Below are 21,536 nucleotides of genomic sequence, written 5' to 3'. Positions count from 1 at the left end.
TCAAACATCGGGATGAAAGTCTGTTGCAAAACTAGGGAACTATTTTATCCATTTTTTAAAGTTGCCATTCCAAATAAAAGGTCAGAGGTAGCCAGAATGACATTCATTTTAGTTCACTTTTGATAGGTACCTTGGTAAATATCACTGTTCTTTCCCATGTCTAACATTTTCATACAAAATCATCTGAATAATGCTCTAGTGGAGTTTTAAACCCATCCAAACCATCTACTTCTACTACTGCTTAATCAGTATTAAATAATGCACTTACATGTGTGCTTCATGAATCCTGTGTTTGCGTCTCTCAGACATCAGTTTGGGTAAGATGCTCTGGCCAGGAGACTACGCGGCCGCAGTGAGTGATGGCGAGGCCGCGTGTAGAAACGCGCCGGCCAATCAGGAGCCGAGTCCTGGCTCCGACACGAGGACGCATCCGGACAGCCAGGCGCAGGAGGCCATGACGGTGCTGCTGCCCAACATCTATTCCAACCCTCACAAAGGTGAAGTGTGAAGAGCTGTAGGAGATTAGACCGTATATACAACTTCATATGCTTTTTAAAAATCATTTTGAGAAAATTTCCTTTTGGTTTCTGTGTCATAAAGAATCACTATAAATGTGTGTCATGTTTGATAAAGTATAATAAGTATAATAACTCGTAAAATGTCATAGGATGCTATGAAAAGTAAAAGACACATAGTGTATCATAAAGTATGTCTTCAAAGTTCAAAGTAAGTAATTATATTATTATATATATTATTATTGTATAACATATTCTTAAAGAGGCATACATACACAGAACCTAATACAATGTAACAATGTTATACTATAGTATGTCATACAAAATATATTAAAATGATGTATGGTCAAGATTTTTGAAGGCGGATAAATCAGAAAATAAGTCTTTAATAAGATTTTCACTATACCAAAAAGATTACAATGACCAAATAATACATTTGTGATGACATTAAAATGTCTTTATGTTCAATCATTTTTCACAACATAGAAAGAGAAGTAATTGTAAAACATGTTATGAAATAAGTAAAAGGTTATTGTAAAGTATGTCATAAGAAATGCCAGTAAAAATGTCCTTCAGAAGTATATATATTTTATTAAAAAATGTCAGAGTATAGTCATTTTATGAGAAGTTTGTTAGATATTACATCAAAACTACAGTATATTATATCCTCCCTTTTATCCTTTGCAGGGATCCTAAAGAAGAAGCAGCTTTCTCCCATTGTGGAGAGAAACGGTCTGAACCGCATCCACAATGAACTTTGTGAAAGTGCTTCCGGCGCGACGTCTCCGCAGGGGTCCTCCTCCAGTGACGGACGGGCCGGCGCAGCCAAAAACGCGCTGAACGGAGTCGCAGTGAGCATCAAGGCGAGGACGGTGGACGGTGACTCGTCGGGATCAGAGTAAGTGTTGCCTAAAGCTGACGCCTGTGGTGATGAAAAGCAACATCAGGTACTGTTAGAAACCAAAAAGAAGCATGTTTCTTGGCGCCATCGCGTGTCGCAGCCCCTCATTTTGAGTTCAATCTGCTGTCTTAGTTTGTGTCAGTGATTGTTGTTTTCATTGCTCGTGGTCCGTCTCATTTCCACTTAACTGTCTTAAATGTTAACGTTAAATCCAGAAGAAGACGGCACCCAAAACATTATTCCCCGCGGGGAGGGGGAGGGGATCCCAGGCAGCTTTAACGAGGCTGAGATTGAACACAGACAGGGAGTGCAGATTGCCATAGCAACGTGAACGGCCATTTCAAGGACAAAACGTATGGTTACTCAAACTGGCCCATAACATTCATCTAGATCTGATATTCCTGTTTATACTCACTGTAGCGTAACATATAAACATATCATTGTGGATGAACTAATTACCAGCAAACAAGGTTGAGAATGACTCCATGAAATGAATGCTTGGCTGCTGTATGAGCGGCTGGGTGGTGGATATAAAGTATGGACAGACTTGCTCAAGGCTGCATGTGTGTTTATGTGTGAGTCGCTTAAAGCTATATATTTATCACAAGCACAAAGCTCAATTTCTGATATACAGGAATATAAAATGATTATAATAAAAATAAATTTTAGGTACTAATTCTTCTTCTTTGCCTCTTCTCTCTTTCCCAAAAATCATAGATTTTTATTCTTTAATTTTATCCCATGAAGCTTTGATCTACATTCATTACATTACACTGCATGTCATTTAGCACAATAAGTGCATTTCAAACATAACGATACAAACCCAGAAGAACAAGAAAGTGTAGATTCATCAAATAAGTCGATTTACAACGAAAGAGCCAAGTACAATTTCATTCAAAACAATCAGGATCATTGTCTTCAGATTGTTGCATCCGTCACTCCTCTCACTGTGTGTTTGTACGTTTTAAGTGTGTCATTGTCACGTGTTTATTTTCTTTGTCTGTTTATCTTCTTTCTCACGTTGTGCTGCATTCGTCACATCCATCATCGCATCCTCATCCCTCTCCACCCGTCATGAATCCACCCACCTCCTTCACCCTCATGGTTGTCGTCCACCTCCATCCACCACCCTGGTTCTTCGGGCAGCGACCTCCACACCTCCGTGTGACCGCGCTGACGAAGAGGTGTGTCTTTGCAGGTCATAGAGGCTCCTCCCTCAACAGCCAATGCAAACTGGGAGCAGAGGACTTCTCCCAAAAGTGGAAAAAGAGAGAATTCCCCCCCTCATCGTCATGATCCTCTGAAGGACTGCGTGCGTGCGTGTGTGCGCCAAACCTCAGGAGTCACTGCACTGGCCCACGTACGCTGACCCAACGAGTCTCACGCTCCCTTTAAATAATTCATTTTGTTTACATACTTGAAGCAATGCACTTTTTTTTCTTTTTTTTAATTTACTGCCTGAATTTGTTGGCGGTCCAATCTTTTACTTTATTTTTGGAATTTGTTTTTTTATTTTAGGACAAACGAGTTGTTTTGAGGGCTGTGGAACAATGCAGAGGTCATGCTTTTTGGGGTGGGTCATTTAGTTTTAGACTCAAACATTCAGGGAAATTCCTTTTTCATGCGTTAACTTCTCTGTGGCGTCCTGTCGGCGTTTGTTTGAGGAGAGAGAGGAGTCCGGCGTAGCCTCCTCGTGGATTTCTGAACTTGACGTCAAGGAGGAAAGACTCTAAGCTATTTCTCATAAATGAAAGATGTTTCCAGAAGCAACAGCTGCACAGAGCGACGGCGTTCTCCGCCTGCGAGGGGACAAAGCTGCGCGCGCAGACCGAAAATGAATCAAAGGACTTTTGATTTTTCTTTTTATAAATCAGCGAGAGCACATTTTTTTAATGGACATTAAAAGCGCTCTTGTTTTTCAACGTTTTATCTGGAGTGACGAAGGCATTCATTCAAGTTCAGTGACTAAACAGCTGTGTTTTTAGATTAGCTATGGAACTATGGTGATTTGTAAAGTATTGCAAAATTGTGCTGTAATACTATTTGAGCTGTAATCAATTTGTACTGTACAGAGTGGCCTGTAAATGAACAGAGGAATAGAGACATCTTTAAATCGAAGTAAATGTTAAACATGCTTAAATCTCACAGAACCGTTTAGTAATTGCTCTTGATCCTCGGGAGGAAATATGTTTTCTCTTAATTACTACTTCGACAAATGATGTGATACTTGTGGATGCCTTTTTACCACCCATATGAATTTAATGTAAAGATGTGATGCCATAAGAAACAAATCTACCAGGTCAATCATATCACCTCTGGTATCCCATCGGAGAATCGCCTCTTTTACTCTGCCACCTCCTGTTTTTACTGATTAAAATGTTTTCTACCATTTCCATCGTGACTGAAACTTTTCATCAGTGTCAAGTCAAATAGTATTACAGCTTCCTGCTGATAAAATGCACATGGTTTGTGTTCTTTTAAATTAGTTGTAGTATTGTCATTTTGAAGCTGAGGGTTGACGCACACGTTCAACATTATGAGATATACACATATTTACATAGTATTGTATGACATTGTCATGAAAGGGTCGGACTATAGTTTGCCATGAAAAAGTACCAGTGCTGTAGGTCTCAAGTATGCCATGAATTTTTTTTTTAGTATTTTACGCCATGGAATATACAAAAAAAAGTCAATACATATGTTCCATAAAAGTACAATTGATAATTCATAGTATAGTATGCCACATATATTTTTAAATAAATATTACAGGCATAAAAGATGTTATTACCATGACATGAAAAATATAGGTTATAGAATAGTGTGGCATCAAACAAAGAAGGGTATGTTAAAAAACTCACGTCAAGATCTCATTGCATTAATTGTCTCCGTATACTAGGACTATTTCCTGTAGCAAACACATGGAAGAGATGAGGCATTACAAACTCCTTAGGTGGTGCTAAAGGGGCTTATTCCATTACATATAGTGTATAATACAGTTTCATTGCTTAATACAATTCCCATCTTTGAGTAATCAAAGAGACCATCAGTGTGATACAAATCGAGTTGTAACTGATCATTTTATTTAAAAAAAAAGATGTATTCGTATAGATGCAGACATGTTCAGTTTAAATACTATCTAAAATTAATCTTTTATATATATATTGATTTTTTTTTCACAACACTGGGCACGGCCTACTTTTAAAACAGTTTGCATCTAGAAACAATCCTATGACCAAGCAACAATTAGCACAGCAACTACGACAAAAGCATGAAGAGTTTGTATACAAATGCACAAATCACAAACAATAAAATATTTGCAAACTTTAGATCTGTGTCAACTCCTCATAAATAATGTAAATCCAACTAAAGGAGGACAGCCAAAAACATTTGTCACATGTTCTTCTCCGTACTTCATAAATACAAGATGGTTCGTCCGGAGTGTTTTCAGTTTGAGTCGTCGAGGCTGCTGCTCTTCTGTTCTGAGCCACTGTTGCAGAGCCGGACCATGATGCTTTGCAGGCTGGGCTCCACAATACCGAGCAGGGGCCTCAGGGAGGGGTCCCCGTTCCAGCAGGCCTCCATCAGCTGCCAGCATTCCTCGTCAAAAGTGGGCAACCGTTCGGGTCGGGCTCCTGGAGACAACACGGAACCCAAAACGACCAACAGATCCTCAGAGAAGGTCAACGCTGTGCATTCGGAGCTGGACGAGTTCATTCATCACTTTTAGATTGGAGGCTGTGAGCAAGCCCTCACATCATGGAGACTACAGCTACGGTGCTTTATCAGCTGAACAAAAAAAAAAAACACCGGTGGTGCAACTACCCACAAGATTACTTTTGAATTCATGCCAAAATCACATTAATTGTAAAGAAAATGTAAACCCTTGCTCTCTTCTTGAAGGAATACTTCATCCACAAAACAACCTTTTGTAAATCACTTACTCTGTGTTACTTTCATTCCGTTTCAATATTGTTTCTACCCATGGTCCTCAGTCATAGCAGAGTCATGACTAACACACATAATCAAGTCATTTCCTTGCGGATCCGAGACATCAAAGAATATAAATTAGCGCATTAGGAGCAATTAAGTGTCACCGGAAAGCAATTTCCCTGCATGGATCCATATAACCCTGCAATCAGTGAGTTCCCTTCAGTTTGTATAACATGTTTTATGCTCAACACAAAAGAGGTTACAAAATATTGATGTTCTTTTCTCCATACCGAACCAAACAAACAGAAGTGGAAGCTTTAATTACCTTTTTTAACATTATTCCACAGCTGGTCCTTACTGGAGCATTTCTCAAAGGCTTCTGGGAGTTTAACTGAACCAGTGCAGAGGTACCAGAAGAGGATCCCGAAGGCGTAAACATCAACAGAGTTATCATACTTTCCTGTCAAGAGATGGGTCACAGTAGAGGAAATCTTTAAAATGTTGATATAAAGCATTCCTGCACAACTAAGTACAACTTTAAATAAAATGTGATGAAAAAATTTCTGTTCTGATAACATTGAGTTTGTAAAAAAGCTTCCATTAAACGGTTCTTCTTCTGCTTGTTCCGACATTTCTGCCTCCTGCCACGGCTGCTGCTATCTTTATAAATATTAATCACATTACTATTACTGTCACCATAAACCAACGACTTTGCCTCTTCACTGAAGTCTTTGTGCTTCTACAGGTTTCTGTGGTTGGAGGTTGTCCCTGCAGTGGTCCTGCTGTACACCTGGCTTACTACTCGCAATATTTCAATCATAGCAATTGAACATCTTTTTTTAGGTTGTTTATTCTGTACACATGACATCAATTATAGTCTATTAAAGTTTCTTCTTCTTTTTTTTGAGGAAGTTTTTTCCGTGCCAATGTGAGAGTTTCGGGACAGAGGATGTCACAGAGTGTGTACAGACTGTAAAGCCCTCTGAGGCAAATTTGTCATTTGCAATTTTGGGCTATTCAAAATAAAATGAATTGAAATTGAAAATTGAATGATGGACCGCATGACTGCTCAGTAATCCTACCTGTAAAAAGCTCTGGAGCCATATGGATGGGGGTTCCAACGATGCTGCCGGACATCATGGCCTCTGGTTTACAGAAGCCCAGATCTGTGATCTTTGCACGATTTTGTTTGTCCAGCTAGAAAAGGAATGATGGACAGCGGACACGAAAAGAGAGGGAAGGGCTTGTTAGGAATCCACTCTACACTAACCTTTGTTGTGATATGTCTGGCACTTTGAAACGGTTGATGTGTGTGTTTGAGTCATAAACTCAAGGTTTGGTTAACTTCTAGTCAGAGATGGGGACTCGAGTTTGAGACTCGGACTCGAGTGCGACTCGAGTCGCACACACGCGTGACTTCCGACTCGACTCGGACTCGAGCTTTGGGACTCGTGAACAATGTTTCATTTTAGGAAAAATCTGATGAGCTCGCTATACCGCTCCCTCCGTTACCTGCCTGCGTAACACGTACATCGACATCTATTGCTGGCTGCGCGCGCGCGGCCACACACGAGAAAGACAGCAGCCGCTGCTGGGTGGCGCTGACGTGGGGGGGGGGGCTGGGGCTGAGGGTCCGACCGACGGTTCGCTGACGTCGGGACGTATGCGTTTACTCTGCGATCTCCTTAAACTGTCTCTGCTCTGCTCACTGAAGCAAAACAATACGTGGACAAGAGCAGCGAGTGTAGTCACCTACTGCTGCTAACACATCCCGTCAGACCAGGCTTATTTATTTATATCCGTTCATGAACTTTTCTCCTCTTGTTACCCTGGTAACCGCTGTCATTAGAAGGTTGCGTCGATTCTTACTGTGAAAATCTACGTACTTCCGGTTTAGCGGCTACGCTTCGTATTTTCATTTTATGGGAAAAACCACAAAAAAACATTAAGTAAAGAGTAAAGGAGGAGTAAAACGTTGTTGGTATGGTTTTTTTTTTTACGGTAAAAGGGACGTTGATAAGAGATGGGGACTCGAGTTTGAGACTCGGACTCGAGTCGCACACACGCGTGACTTCAGACTCGACTCGGACTCGAGCTTTGGGACTCGTGAGCATCTCTGCTTCTAGTTGGTCTGAACTTACCAGAACGTTCTTTAACTTGATGTCTCTGTGTAAGAGGCCCTGGCCATGCAGGAAGCGGATCCCTTCCACCACATCCAGGGCGATCTGAAGTCTCTCCCTCAGCGATAGACCAGCCTGGTAGTGATGGGGGGGGAGAAAGAACACTCAACTGGGAGTAGAGAAAAAATAACCTGTAGAACAATAATAGGTCTCTTTTTCAACATGTTGCATTGTCAAGTCACCTTCAAGCCCGTGTAGAGATCTCTGTGCAGTCGCTCCATGATGAGCAGCACGGCGATGCTGGAGCCGCCTCCGTAGGTGTAATCGATCACAGAGCCATGTAAGTCCACAAGCCGCTCATGCTTGGGTAGGGACCTAAAGCAACACATACTACTTCAGTGATATCAGTGTTTCCCCAAACATTAAAACTTCCCTTTTATATATATATTATTGTTATTTTTCCACACTGACATGAATATGTCCGAAAAATAGAGTGAAATGCAAATGCTACAAATAAATCAATCATGAGTGTGTCCCCATTCATCATTTCTTTGGCAATAAGGCACAGTGCATTGAGTCCACGTCGAGACGGTTCCCTGCATTCCATAACCAGGCATGTTTAACATCCTGACTCATGCACAACGCTTCAACGGTCAAAAGGTTTTTTCTCAGAAACTGGGTGGAGATGGCATTTATGACAACTGTCATGTCAAATGAAAACCCTTGTGCTGCTCTAGAAACTGCTCACAGCATTTGGAATTCCCCACACTCACCTCAGCTCTCAAATGGTCACGTGTCAGACTGAGATTTTTTTCAGATTACCTTGTGTAGTGAAACTCCAGAGCCAGGTCGTTCCAGTGTTTATCATCAGGTGGTACTACAGACTTCAGGGCACATGGGTAGTGTCCCCCCCAACTGTCACACAGGTACACAACTCCGTACTGGCCTCGACCCAACTCTCGGCCGAGCTTTGGCTTGCCTGTCATAAAACAATGCGCCTTTTATTATACCTACAAAGCACATTTTTAGTTTTTTAATTTTAGCAAAAGCTAGGATTTGAGAAGGGGACATTCTTGCAGCAATATGTGGGCAGACTGTATTTCCCTTTTAGTGTGTGAACAACAACATAATTTGATGCTGACTCACCATGCAGCAGCACATCCCTGAGGGAGCGGCTCTCCAGAGACAAGCGGGCCAGCCGAGGGGCGTGGTCCTTCCTCACACGCAGCCATAGGTCCTCGGTGCGTTCCAGACGACCCGTGTGCCCTTCTTCCAGCTACAAACACCAACACATAACAAAGTATCGCATGGTTGGACTTAAACATAGCTCTAAACTGACAGGTCAACCTAACAGTACTTACTTACTTACTTTCACTAATGACGAGGGTTCTCGGAGGCTGCGAGCCAAAATGCATTGACCCCTGTGGTTGTGTAGCTATTTGTCAGACTTGTTAATGCAGAGAGCCTGGTAAACAAAGTCACTCCTTGATGGATTTCATATTTTCTTTAACCAGAGGTTGACAGTACAGGGTTGAGTTCCCAACATTGGTGTTTACATTATGCTCAGCTGGAACTTTTAAGGCAACATTAGAATGTTCTGTCAAGTATGCTACACCCTTTTCTCTATATAATCCTAATGTAAAGATTGTGTTCTATGGTTTGGCATTTTGTCTAATCATAAACTACAAAACTCACTGCTCTTTTAGACTTCCTTTTACCGGTCTTCTATTCATTATTTTTATCTGATTTGTATTTTTTTTGTGTTTGTTCATCATTTTTAAATAATTTTTTCTTTGATCTAGCACTTGATTAAATGAAATAAGGATATTTATGGCGATCAAAAGACTTGAACACAATGCATCACAATATCATATCCTACATTAATATGTGTATATTTTATTGCTTAAGTGAAGAGTTAGCAAGCACAGAAATATAGCCAGTGATGTGAACCAGACGGTCTGTCATGTGATAATCATCATCACAGCAATTTCTCCTAAAACTGATTTGTCAGGGACTTAAAGGGCGGAGCTGGATCAATTTGCACACTGGGGCCTAAAAGGCGAAGCAATTCAAGTGAAGAGGAATATAATTCTGTCTTTAGTCTACGCATGAGCCCATTGTTCCTTCTGCTCGAGGCCCGGACAAGCAATCAGAGCGGGCCGGATCAGAACGTTCAAAGCCTCTATTGTGGAGGCAGCTGCTAGGAGCTGTGGTAGGTCATCAGTGCCGGCAACTTAAAAACACACCGGGGGACACGGGTGAAGAAGGAGGTCCTCGGACTAAAGATGGAGGACTGCGTTTGAAGACTTGGAGCGGGAGAGGTGTCCTTTGGTTAGTAACGCGGTCGTTGACTAAAACCATGTTAAGCAGTAGGAACATGATGAATGTTGGTGACTGAGGGTGAAATGGAGCGTGTGATAGACAGGTGGCTCGGAGTCAGCAGTGATGAAGGTGTTTTACTAGAGCTGAGTCAACATTTATGCAATGTTGGTTACAATGAGGTATCATGCAGGCCAGCTAGATACTGTAGCTCATTCATCATCGCCTGACTTAACATCCACTAGAGGTTTGATGGTAGTGAAAATTACCTTTAGATGGAAAGTTCCAACTGTTTGAGACTGACCCCTTCAATTGTATGCTAAGTGAAAGTTACGGTCTGTTCTTAGTTACATTTTCAAGATGAACGTAAGAAGACAACAGAGCAAGGCGAGAAAAAGAAAGTTCACCTGGCGCAGAGATGCTGCAAAGGCCTCGTGCGAGCTGTTCAGGCGGGTTCTGAACTGGGAGCAAATGCTTCTGGCCAGTTTGGCAGCACTGAGACTTTCTATGGCGTCCTGGGCCACTTTCCGCTTCCACTCTGGAGAGACGGCAGGAGGGTTCACAAACGTTATCCTGTGGATTATCTAGGAACAGGACACAGTGTAAGAACACCTCTTCAGAAGGGACGGCCTTGTTGCTGAATGTCAGACACTCACCTGTTTGATTTGTTCCCAGAAGAGTCTTGAGACAGAGGATCCTGAATGAAATGTGACCTCCACATGATAGGCAGCATTTAATAACTGTTGCAGATGAGAAGAGAGTAAATATGCAGCAAATTCCTGTGACATCAGGATGTCATATGAGGTTTGACATCATAAACCAGAGTTTTATAAACTTTAAAAAAAAATACATTTTAATATTAATATTAGTAGTACGCATGTATACTGCCCACCTGTTTGAGGTGATTGGAAGTGATATTGTGGACAGAAGAATCCATGTGTGATTTCTCCAGGCTGTTGAGACATCGCTCCAGAGTTCCTACGAAGCTCTCCCTTAGATAGTCCACGGAGCTGATCAGCTTATTTGCTACGGCTTGATTTAAACGAACCACTATCAGCTCCTGGATCTGGTGGATGCAAGATTTGATCTCCTTCGACGTTACAGGATCTCCATTAGTTGTTACAATGATGTCTGCAGTTGAAAGAAAATAGTTTGTCAAGTTAATAAGTTGGTGTGTTATCAACAGCCCAGAATTCCTGATTGATCATATTAGTATGAGACAATCTAGATGTTGAAGATGCAAACTCTACTAAGTGTCTCTGGGTACATGCTGTTAAAAGTGGCATCAATTCAAAAATCCCTTTAAATATTGAATTAATGTAACTTCATAAACTACATTTTATATTCAACCCCTGTGTCAATCACTGCTGCCTTCAAAGCTCGAAAAAGGAGTCGGGGTTGAAGCGTCGCAGCGCTCCTGCTGGAAACACGTCCACGAGGTGCAGCCCAGTGTTCAGTATTAACAGTTTAAGAAATCATACATTTTCAACCAAAAATGCTTTGCACTGCTTAGGGGGTCCGTGGCTGAAAGAAATATTTCTTAGTTCCCTTCAGTTAAAAAAAAAGGTTGAGACCCATTTGATTAGAGGAGGACCCTTGTAGAAGCAGGACAAAAGCAGCGAAGGGGTAAACTGGAATCCCTTCAGGGCTGAATCCTAAAGTTACACACTGAGAAAGTCATCTTATGGTTTGGTTTGGTTTCAGACTCGAAGTACAGCTCAAACTTGAAATATTTCCAGAACATTTGAAGGTTTGTGGATTTATAAAGGCCAATAGTCTGGAGCAGGGAAAAAGTAGATTTGATCTTTTCGATATAATCGTGGGAGTGGCAAGTTGAGTGAATATGCCGCTAGCTGAGCTACGTCTCTGCAGGTCTGACGCCTCTGCCTAGAATAACAAAACTGTCTGCAGATGGAAACCCACAGGCCAGTAAGGACAAGTTAGTTGTCTATTTTATCTCCCTTGGACACATGTTGGCATGATCACAAATGTAAGAAAGAATCGAAAGAAAGAATCAAATCTTTTCTAAAAGAGAAAAATAATAGAGGTAATCTTTTGTTATTTAATTGAAGAGAGCAATCTTAAAATAACCAAGCACACATGCAGCCATATTTAAGTAATCCAATGTGACCGACAGGTTACTGAGAGAAAACCACATTTCATATAAATGACCAGAATATGGTTCATATTTAGTTTGTAGTTTGACTCAGAAAAACACTAGTATTTAAAAAATAAGATAATAGATTATATTAAAGTCAAGACATTTTGGAAAATAAGATCCAATTTGCAAAAAATAAATAGAATTTGAAGTAGGACTTTTATTTGAAGAGTAAATTAACTTTTTTCATTGTATTAACTAATAACATAAATTTAATAAATAGCTATTAATAGTATGACAGGTGCAGAGAAATGTATAAATAATTCTGGTGAAAACCACATGATAAACTAACTCCTGATGATGTCTAAACATTTGCAATATTCATTAAAATCCCAAGCTTGTGCGTAAATTAGTAAGGCATTAGTATGTATGACATCAAAAAAGAAAATATTGTCAAAAGTAACAACATGAAAATACTTGTTGGGTAACAATCCCAAATATTCATTAAGCTTTAGTGGTTTTTTACTTATACTCTTTTTTTGTAGTATTTAATTACCGATAAAGGAAGTTAAACAATATTTTTATAAAATGCAATACTAAAACTTTAAAACTAACTATAAAAACAAAACAAATTTCATCTTTGATACACCAGCTTTTGAATGGTAATTCCCAGTGTGTTCAACCACTTGTAACACAATGTTGACCAAACCACACAGGAGAAACCCTGCGTTGGAGCTTTCCTCCATTCAGGGGGTTTACTCACTAACCTGTAAACTCCAGGTTGGCAGCATCCTCCAGCAGCTGCTCCTTCATGCTGCCGAGCGTTTCCACGATCATCTCTTTCATCTCCTCCTGTTTGCGGTTAGCGATGGCCATCAGGGAGGTGAAGAGTTCACCCTCTTTCTCACGGGTGTACTCCAGCCTGCGGGGCGTTATCTGTAGGTCCCTCTGCATGTCAAAGGCCTGAAGGGGAAAATAAATAAATAATCCAATGAGAATTTTTCATGGGCAGAACAGGTCAAAGCTGTGTGAGATCAAGCTGTGCGGGATCATCTGTCATGAGTATTAAGCAGTAGAAAAAATAAATCACAGACAAACGGTTTAAAAGTGCATCGTTCTCTGACCTGGTTGATGAAAATATCCAGACAGCGACAATGAACCCCGTTAAGCAGGTTGGCAGCCTCCACCTGCTGGTTTTGAAGCACTTGGCGAGTAAACGGCACCAGCAACCGATGCAGCCTTTCAAAAACCTCGACCAGCACGCTGAGGGGCTTGGCACCCGGGGCGGGCGTCTGGGTAGGCGCGCCACAGGAGCAGTTTCCTACGGGGTTACTCAGGAAGCCGAGGGAGAGCAACTGCTTGAAGAGGGCGCTCTTCTCCCGATCCCGCTCCTTTTCCCTCTCCACACGTCGCCCGGCTTCCGGGGAGGCCGCTGGCATCGTGTCAGGAATCCGAATGAAACAGATGGGAAAGGAGAGCATCTCTTTGACCTTCCTGAGGTCAGCCACGTGGTCTGTGCTTAGTGAGTCCTGGTTGATGGCATAGAGCAGGATGGGGATGACAGTGCGGGTGCAGTCCGCCACGGCCTCTTCTATGGGCTGGACACCGTGGCAAGGCACCACCATGACCTTTGCTTCCTGTTGGGAGAAACAAAAATGTTCATTTTGAGCTACCTGCTTTAAATATTGACAATAATGAGCAAATATGGTTCTGTGAGAGGAAAATTTGAAAAAAAGAGCATACTTTCAGTTTAGTCATTCGAACACAACTAAGACGAAACCGCTGGACTTAGTTGCTGAGTTTTTTCCCCCGCAAGATCTACCACTCAACCAAAAATGGAAAGAAATGCATAATATTAATTATTACGTTTGGTGTGAAAAGTGTTGCTTGTGGTGATAAATCCACAGCTAATTAAAAACCAACTCTGCAGTTGCCCTCTATTCCACTGAGTCTCATGCGGTCTTGTCTTTGGTCTCACGAGACACATCTTCACTGTTTTGCTTCTCACATAGTGGTGCATTGAGCACTTAATGTGCTGGACATTATCCTCAAGAGTTGTGGTGTTGACCAAAAACAGAACTACATGGTGAGTGAATAAAGGGCTTACATTCACCAGCGGGGGAAACTTATAGCCTCGGTTACACTTGGTTCTAAACAATTCTTGTTAGAAGATGTTTAAACTCAACTGCAAAAGGAAGAAAACACACATCACATGCTCCTTCTATTTCTGAACTCGTAAAAGACACATCAATATTTGTGGTGGTTCTTGGGAATGTCTGAGACAGGGCAGGAAACGACACAACCCTTGATGAATAACGACTTTTATAAAAAACTGTCTCGGCGAGGGATCGAGGGGGGGACCCTGGCAAGGGAGGCAAAAAGAAAAAAAAGACAACCAAGGGCTACACAAAGGAGACAGTCAGCCCTGTCTCCAAGACACAAGAGCACAGCCCATCTGAGCAGTCGCTGAAGAACAAAGATGGCCTTCAAACATTTGTTCACAACTAATGAAAATCCACTCGATTTATTAACCGACTTATTGCATTCCTTTTTAAAACATGAACCCCTAAAGAATGTCTGTTGGCTATTTTAAAGTTAACGTCATTTTTGTTTTTCGATAATGGAGGGACAGCAGCAACTTAGCATTAATGCCACCATCCAAGACAGTTCAACGAAGCCACGCAATCAAGTCAAACGCCCACGTCCGCAGCTTTCTTCCACTCAGGAATTTTAAGGGTGACTGCCGATATAACGGGCCTTTGTTAACACCAGACTTGCCTATGTGAATTTGTGGAGCAATAAACATAACCAATATTACGCACCACAACTCTATTCTAACCGTGGCGGTAGCATTTAACCCTTTATTGTCCTCTGCGTGTTTACGGTAAGGTGGGAAGCGTGGGTTAACTCAGGGATGAAGGGAAGGATAATTAGCAAGTTTGCCACTAAAGCAGGTCGCTGTGATTATGGCTGGAGTGTGTGAATACCTCAGTGAGACGAGAGATTCTGTGCCTTTGTTTACTCCAACTAAAGCCCGTTATTCCCTTATTCATTCAGAGGAAACCTAAATTGCTCTGGCACACTGCTTTAGTTTGTGACATGTGATATTACATTATTTTTAGTTGTAGATTATTGAATTTGATACGCGCCTTTAAAATACCTCACAATTGTACTTTCTGTCCCTAATCTGTGATAATATTGGTATAATCAATACGAACAACAATGTCTCTGACATCCTCGAGGTGTGACGCCCCCCCCTTTGACCCAAATAAAGGACTGCAGGTCCCACGCCTCTCAGTCACATGTGAAAATGAACAACGGTGTGAAATGATTGGCTTTGCTTCTAGCACAAACATTTTCCTTGCAGGCGTTCATCTATTATGCTTTTTCTGTTCTACAGAGAAGACGGAAGGATCTAGCTGCAGGAGGTGAAACGTTGAGAAAAGTAAATTACACCATAGCAACATATTTTTTGTTGACCGCAAACATTGCAGGGAGTTATGCAAAATTCATAACAATGTTTGAATATTTAGTCACGCATTAAAACGGAGAAAAAAAACAAAGATGAAATTTAACTATTAAGATTCTCACAAATTAAGTGTATCTACAGTACTATTGAGACACACTGACTGGTGTGCTTTGTCATAAACCTATTCTTTAAATGTTCGTCATCTATAGTACAAACAGTGAGAAACGAAGTAAAAGCTCTTTCCAATAAGCACAGCTCACACAAACCATAACAAAAATATACATTTGTATACACAATATCAAAAACAGGTCACAACATGAACAACCAGTGTCCCACAGTCCAGGCATAACCATGGTAACTTCATCACAGTGAAAAGCTTGGTTTTTTTTTTTAACATGACCTAGTCATGTGAAACACACCAGACCGGTGGCATTACGTAAGGGGGCCGGGCGGTGGGCTGCCGCGAGGCCGAGCAAAGCCTCGTTCCTGAGCCTTGGTCTAAAGGATTAGACACTAATTTCCCCGCGTCACACATAATAAGGAATGACTACAATCCATACAGACCATGCTAGATCAATTCACTCCCACGAGATATTGTCATTTTCAGCATGACCAGCATGACTGTTCCACTGTGTTTGACATTCTTTCCTGTAACCACAGTAACCTGTGTATCTCTATTTGTGCTAAAACCCCAAATGGGAGAATTGTGCCCGGAAAGAAAAGGATTTCTGAAAAGAGGCACAAATCAGATAAAGTAAAAGACTGAACAACACAGGAAATAATCAGCTCTCCTAACTAATCTGTTTGTGAGCTTTACCATGATGTGTGAACACAAAGGAGAGTTCAAGGCCAACACAAAGATCAAAAAAAGAAATCCAGCATTTACTTATTAATTTATTTAAAGGGCTACAGAAAGAAATATAACCAACCCATGCAAAAAATAACTGAAAAGTTAGGGTTGGGCCATAGTTTTTGAAATCAATTTTTTCATGTTGTCAGGAACAATAAAACACAATATGACCAGAGATATCTGAATATTATATAAAACTATTAGTCATTTAAAACTCCACATTTCCCATAAACTGTATAAAACTGTATAAAAAAGTAGTTAAATATAATAAAAACATACGTTTGTAATATGCATTTTCTAATTGATAACACCAATGTAAATTCATCCGTTGTTGGGAGATATTCAGACATGTTGAAAAGGGAATTAATGAACGTGCAAAGGCCTCGGGTCCACTCAACGTTTCCCCTCTAATTACATGTGCCAAGATTCTCCTGAATCCAGCTCATTTCACTGTAGATTAATCCTCTCTACTGGCCTTAGGAAGGATGTGTATGCATATATATATATAAGATCGGAAGGGGTTTATTTAATAGGAAATTATTCTCCTCACTTCAGAATTTGATACCATTGATGTTGTGTATTCCATAATAGACAAAGTAGTAATGTGCCAACATTTGTTGTCATCTACTTTGTTTTTCCCATCATCAGTTCTGGTTAAATCTTCCCCAGGGGGCTTTACATAGCTTTCTCCAGAAAACAACAACACCCACTTTTCAAAACAAGTACACCATCAATTCACCTCTTCTCACGTCCCCATTGCCCAATCTTACTGTAAATGTCTGCAACTTAAGTGTAAAAGATAATGACGAGAGGTACTAGTAACGACTGCCATGCAAACATTTTGTATCAGTATATACATGAGTAGACCCTTCATGGAAAGTAGATCCAAAATGTTTCCCATCCAATATGCTGCCTGTGGTTAAAAAAAGGCCTACCAGTAGCAGCGGGTGATGCAGAGTGATCTCCAGCTCTGCTAGCCTGTGGGCCGGGTCCTCGCATCCCTCATGGATCTCCAGGTCTTCCCGGGGTACCGTGTCCCAGCGACCACAGTTAGCCGCCAGCTGGTGCACCAGCTCATACTGGCCCGGCAGTGCCAAGCTGAGCCGTGTCTGTCTCCCATGGGTGAAACACAGCTTCCGCCTCTTGCAGACACTTCCCTGGACCCCTTTGCAGGCCTCTCCTGCCTCTGGGCCCAGTGGCAGCAACCGCTCCCCCAAAAGGCAGTTAAGCAGCTGGTAGCGGGCGGCACAGTCCTGGCCTAGGACCAAGATGCACGGGGCAGCACCCACGGTGTTACACAGAAACTCTTCCTCATGGCTGGGAAAGGAGATGCAGCTGAGCTGGCCTAAAGGGAACAGACAGAACACAAAGAGGTGTATGTTGTTGGGTAGTAGAGCTTTTTAGGAACCCATTAGCGACCTGTTACGCGCGCTCTTCAGAAGCTACATGTTCAATACAAGAGATGTAAACATTAATACTGGGGAAAAATTCCTTGGGCGTTTTTCCCAATCCAGCACTAAGATGTTGAGCTCAAACAGAAGAACTCATTCAAGGGGAATTCTGATAGACGGTGTCAGATATGGGCCTAATCCTCAGTGATGTTGAGTCAGTCTAAAACAGTTATTCAACAAAGAGAGAGGGGTTTTACATTGATATACAAGTGCATTTCTTTCGATCATATGCCTTTACTGTAACGGTTACTCTAATCCAGCATGCCGCTATTAGTATTTAGCCTTTGAACTAACATGACGCAATAAAGCCTTTTGTCCCGGACAGACCGGTGCTGAGCATTTGACTGCATGACCTCTGCACAGTGGATAGACTACACAGACAGTCAATGCACAGCCTCTAACAAAATCTTAGATCAGGCCCTATTGAATGATCCCTCTGCATCATGTAATAAACATTAGCAAGATCAATCTGAAATAGCCAGTGAAGGCATAATCCTAGGTTTAAAATGGAGAATTTTTACCTTGAGCACACCGCCCGAAGACAAGCTACTCAAGCAGATGTCACACGCTGCTTTTCATATCATCACTCCTGTGCAGCTCAACAATGTTCATGCAATGGTAAGATGTATGGATAAAGTGTTATCTCGGGGTGGGTTAGAGTTGGACTCTTGCGTTTTTAAAACATACCTTATCAGTCACTAAACCACTCACCAAAAGGACAATTCCTGCAACATATTATAGAATGTGTGTCTGATACTCCAGGCTTTCAGCCAGCTACAGAGTGTCGAAATCTCAGCATATTTGGTGCACTTAGTCTGCTTTTCAGACGGGGGCTTAATCCTTTAACCCCCCCCAGTGTATTGAGTGTATTAGTTGGTGGAGAAACCTCTTAGCAGCAGAAAATGAAGTCAGGGCTTTCTTTGACGCATAGGACACAGATATAAAAAGGGATGTGTTCAAGAACCCACCTGCCTCAAAAGAAGCTGAATCCGAGCTCATGGTTGACGCACACGCATTGCTGTAATTTTGCCTAATTTCCCGGAAGAAAGCGTTGGTCTCCTTTAAGTTCTTCTTCAGCTGCACGGTGTGCTTGTTGTAGCTGTTAAACGTCCTCGTCAGTTCCCGAGCTAAAGGTGTAGTTTTCTGCTGCGGTACGTTGCCCTCCATGGTCGGTACCGGTGGCCGAAGGCTCCTCCTCTCTGTGGTTCGGGAGGTTCAGCAGGTGCGTCACACCAAAAAGTCTTAGTCCAGACGCTCCGCTGGGGATCGGTCCTGTTTCACACCTATTTTGGTTTCCGCCCCCCCCTTGCGTACTAGTTAGTAGTCAATTTATTCACTCATCTGCTGTTAAACACTTCATACTTCACTTGCGGTCCGTTTTAAGAGGGACATTGTTGTGGCAGTGGTTTGTGTCAGTGAGTGCATTTGGCTTTAGTGACGTTGAAGATGACTTGTAACGCCAGCTAGCTTAATGTCGTGCGAGATAACTTTTTTTAACGTATTTTAACGTTTCGCGAACAAACGTTTTCGCTACGTCTTCATATTTCTTCGTTAAAACGGACCGTCTCGCAGACCTGTCAAAAAAAAAAAGAAATGACACCGTAACGGCGGGGTTTCTGAGTAACGTGCTAAATAACGTGCGTGTTTTGCCAACTGACGTTAGCGGCGGTTCAGATACCGTTAGCGCTGCTAGCCAGAAGGCATCTCCGGTCCGTCCTCGCGTCGGCCGGGCACAACGGACATAGCAGTTAGCTCCACGTAGCTCCAGGTAACCGCTGCAGCGCCATCCAGCCACGGGTTAAAGGTGTGGGGAATCGGACACCCCGAGCGTTTGCGTTTTCTCGGTCAGGCTCCGTAGGGAAAAAGTTCTTCCTAAACTGACTCAGGCCCGGACAAGTCATCAGCGGACATCTTCCAGCCTGGAGAGCGAGGGGGCGTCACATCGATACCAACTTTTTTGTAAATATAATTTTATTCTCCTTTGATGAGGACGACGAAGAGTAGGGTCCGTGGTGGTGCGGGGGCTGAAGTGTGTCCGGGTCCAGACCGAGCAATAAAATCACTGCAAGACAGAGAGTCGACACAACTGAAGTTTAGGAAAAGGAAAGGCGGGGTTCGGGGTGGCGCAAAGCAGTCTGGGAAATGAAGGAATGGTGGTGTTGGATCATCAAGGGCTAACTATCGTATGTTGATGGATCACGTGTTTTAGTAAGTGCAATTGTGCGGTGTCCCCTTGTCTTAAGAAAGAAAACTGTCTATTTAGAAATTCCTAATTCCACCAGGAAAAGAGAAACAAATTGATGTGAGATTGATGAAAATATAAGTAGTAATTGTACAGTCTACATTGTGAAATATATAACATGTATAATATGGTATTGGTATACATTGAAATCATAAAATAATTACATTTGAACCCAGAAGGTTTGAGAACCCCTGGACCCTCATATAAATGTCTGTCCCTCTTGGTTTAAAATTGATAACACATATTTGCACATACATCAAACTAGTGGATGAACATTTGTTCAGCAAATAAACTATTCAATTGCAAATATTGTCGAGACCTTTGAGGTATGAAAGACGATGACCATATTGAGGCATAAAAAACGACTAATGTGCCCCCTCTGCTGGCGGTGGTACTTCATTACATAAACAACACGTTAAAGTAGTCTTATATTTCCTATTTTCATCCAGGCCGAGGTGCTACTCTATGGAGGACTAAAAGTGCCACAATTAAATAAATAAACACATCATTGTCCATACTACTCTGTTCTAAACAGTAAAATGAAGTGTGAATTTCATTTCAGAAGTTAATTGGACTTAAGTATTATTTCTGCCCATCTTGTTCTAACCGAGCACTGAACACTCACCAGTTGAGTCTGAACTAATATTACAGTCTACATTAGAAATTAGCCGCTGTACATACTAGAGAATGCTCATTAGTATGCTGTTTAAAAGGGGCACCCTGGATGTTTTAGGATTTCTATCAGGCCACATCTAGTCCGTTGTGACTGTGTGCGGATCTCTAGTGGCCTACATCTGTAATGACACAAAAAATCAAACTTCTAACTCTTCTCTCAAATGTCTTTCTCTCTGCATTAGACGGCTTATTTAGGTCAAACTGGATATAATATCGGATTCATTTGATATATATTGGATTACCAGAACACATATTCTAGCTTTATGAAGTCAACTATGATAGTTAAACAAATGACATGTAATGTAATGACATGTAATTTAATGAACTGCATCTTCTCTGCAACTCAGGCAATAAAATAATTCAAGCATTTTATTTTTACCAACGACAAACATATGGATAATGCTCCATTTTCTTACAGGGAGTTGGTCCGGTCCTCTTTGTAAACTAAATTATAAACAATTATATGTAAACAATTTGTAAACAATTATATGATAGTTGAACAACTATTTTACATGATGACACCAATGACCTCTATTGAGTACTTTTCAACTATAACTGTATTGTACTAGTTTTCCTGAATCAGGTTGATATTCTGTATTATTAGGTTTGAAGTGGAAGTGAAAGCTCATTTATGAGGATTTTCATCAAGTAGATAACACGGAAAAGGCCACAATTATTAAATAATGTGTGTTAAATATTCAATTATCAGTAATTACATTCACAGTGAAAAAAGATTAACCACTTTACCAGCATTGATATCAGCAGTATGTGTCTGCCATTCTGTTTATTTGGTGGAATCTCATTTTACCTAGCCAAGGAACAGTAGCAATACATGTGATAAGTAAAAGTCCTGCATTAAACATTTCTCTGAAGTGGAAGTACCCAAGCCAAGCATGCAAAACTTCTAAACAAATTGTTGTGTAAAATAGCATATTGCTGGAGAAGTTGGTCAAGGTGGAGTACATT

At 41.4% G+C, this 21,536-nt stretch overlaps 2 protein-coding genes across 3 annotated transcripts in view; one reads left to right on the top strand and one right to left on the bottom strand.

Moving 5' to 3' along the window:
• Positions 1–4,155, top strand: part of celsr2 (cadherin, EGF LAG seven-pass G-type receptor 2) — a 57,546-nt gene extending 53,391 nt beyond the window's left edge. Inside the window, 3 exon segments of the mRNA XM_062563901.1 lie at positions 306–497; positions 1,203–1,413; positions 2,563–4,155. Coding sequence (XP_062419885.1) covers positions 306–497; positions 1,203–1,413; positions 2,563–2,584 — 425 coding nt within the window. The 3' untranslated portion in view covers positions 2,585–4,155.
• A 308-nt stretch (positions 4,156–4,463) lies between these two features.
• On the bottom strand, positions 4,464–20,359 carry dstyk (dual serine/threonine and tyrosine protein kinase). Of its 2 annotated transcripts, XM_037490690.2 has the most exons (15): positions 19,332–20,359; positions 18,622–19,227; positions 17,138–17,547; positions 13,008–13,520; positions 12,651–12,846; positions 10,678–10,916; positions 10,442–10,525; positions 10,193–10,369; positions 8,613–8,742; positions 8,289–8,445; positions 7,709–7,841; positions 7,488–7,601; positions 6,429–6,543; positions 5,672–5,806; positions 4,464–5,048 (listed from the first exon to the last, which is right to left on the bottom strand). In XM_037490690.2, exons 2-15 carry the CDS (start codon positions 18,818–18,820, stop codon positions 4,861–4,863), a joined length of 2,790 nt encoding a protein of 929 aa, XP_037346587.2. In that variant the 5' UTR covers positions 18,821–19,227; positions 19,332–20,359; the 3' UTR covers positions 4,464–4,860. The 2 variants fall into 2 exon arrangements, with proteins under 2 accessions (XP_037346587.2, XP_062419772.1); XM_062563788.1 differs by having other exon boundaries at positions 18,622–20,359.
• Positions 20,360–21,536: the final 1,177 nt, after the last annotated feature.

This window comes from Pungitius pungitius, chromosome 8 (assembly GCF_949316345.1).
Source record: "Pungitius pungitius chromosome 8, fPunPun2.1, whole genome shotgun sequence".
NCBI classification, from domain to species: domain Eukaryota; kingdom Metazoa; phylum Chordata; class Actinopteri; order Perciformes; family Gasterosteidae; genus Pungitius; species Pungitius pungitius.
This window is presented reverse-complemented; position numbering and strand designations above follow the sequence as displayed.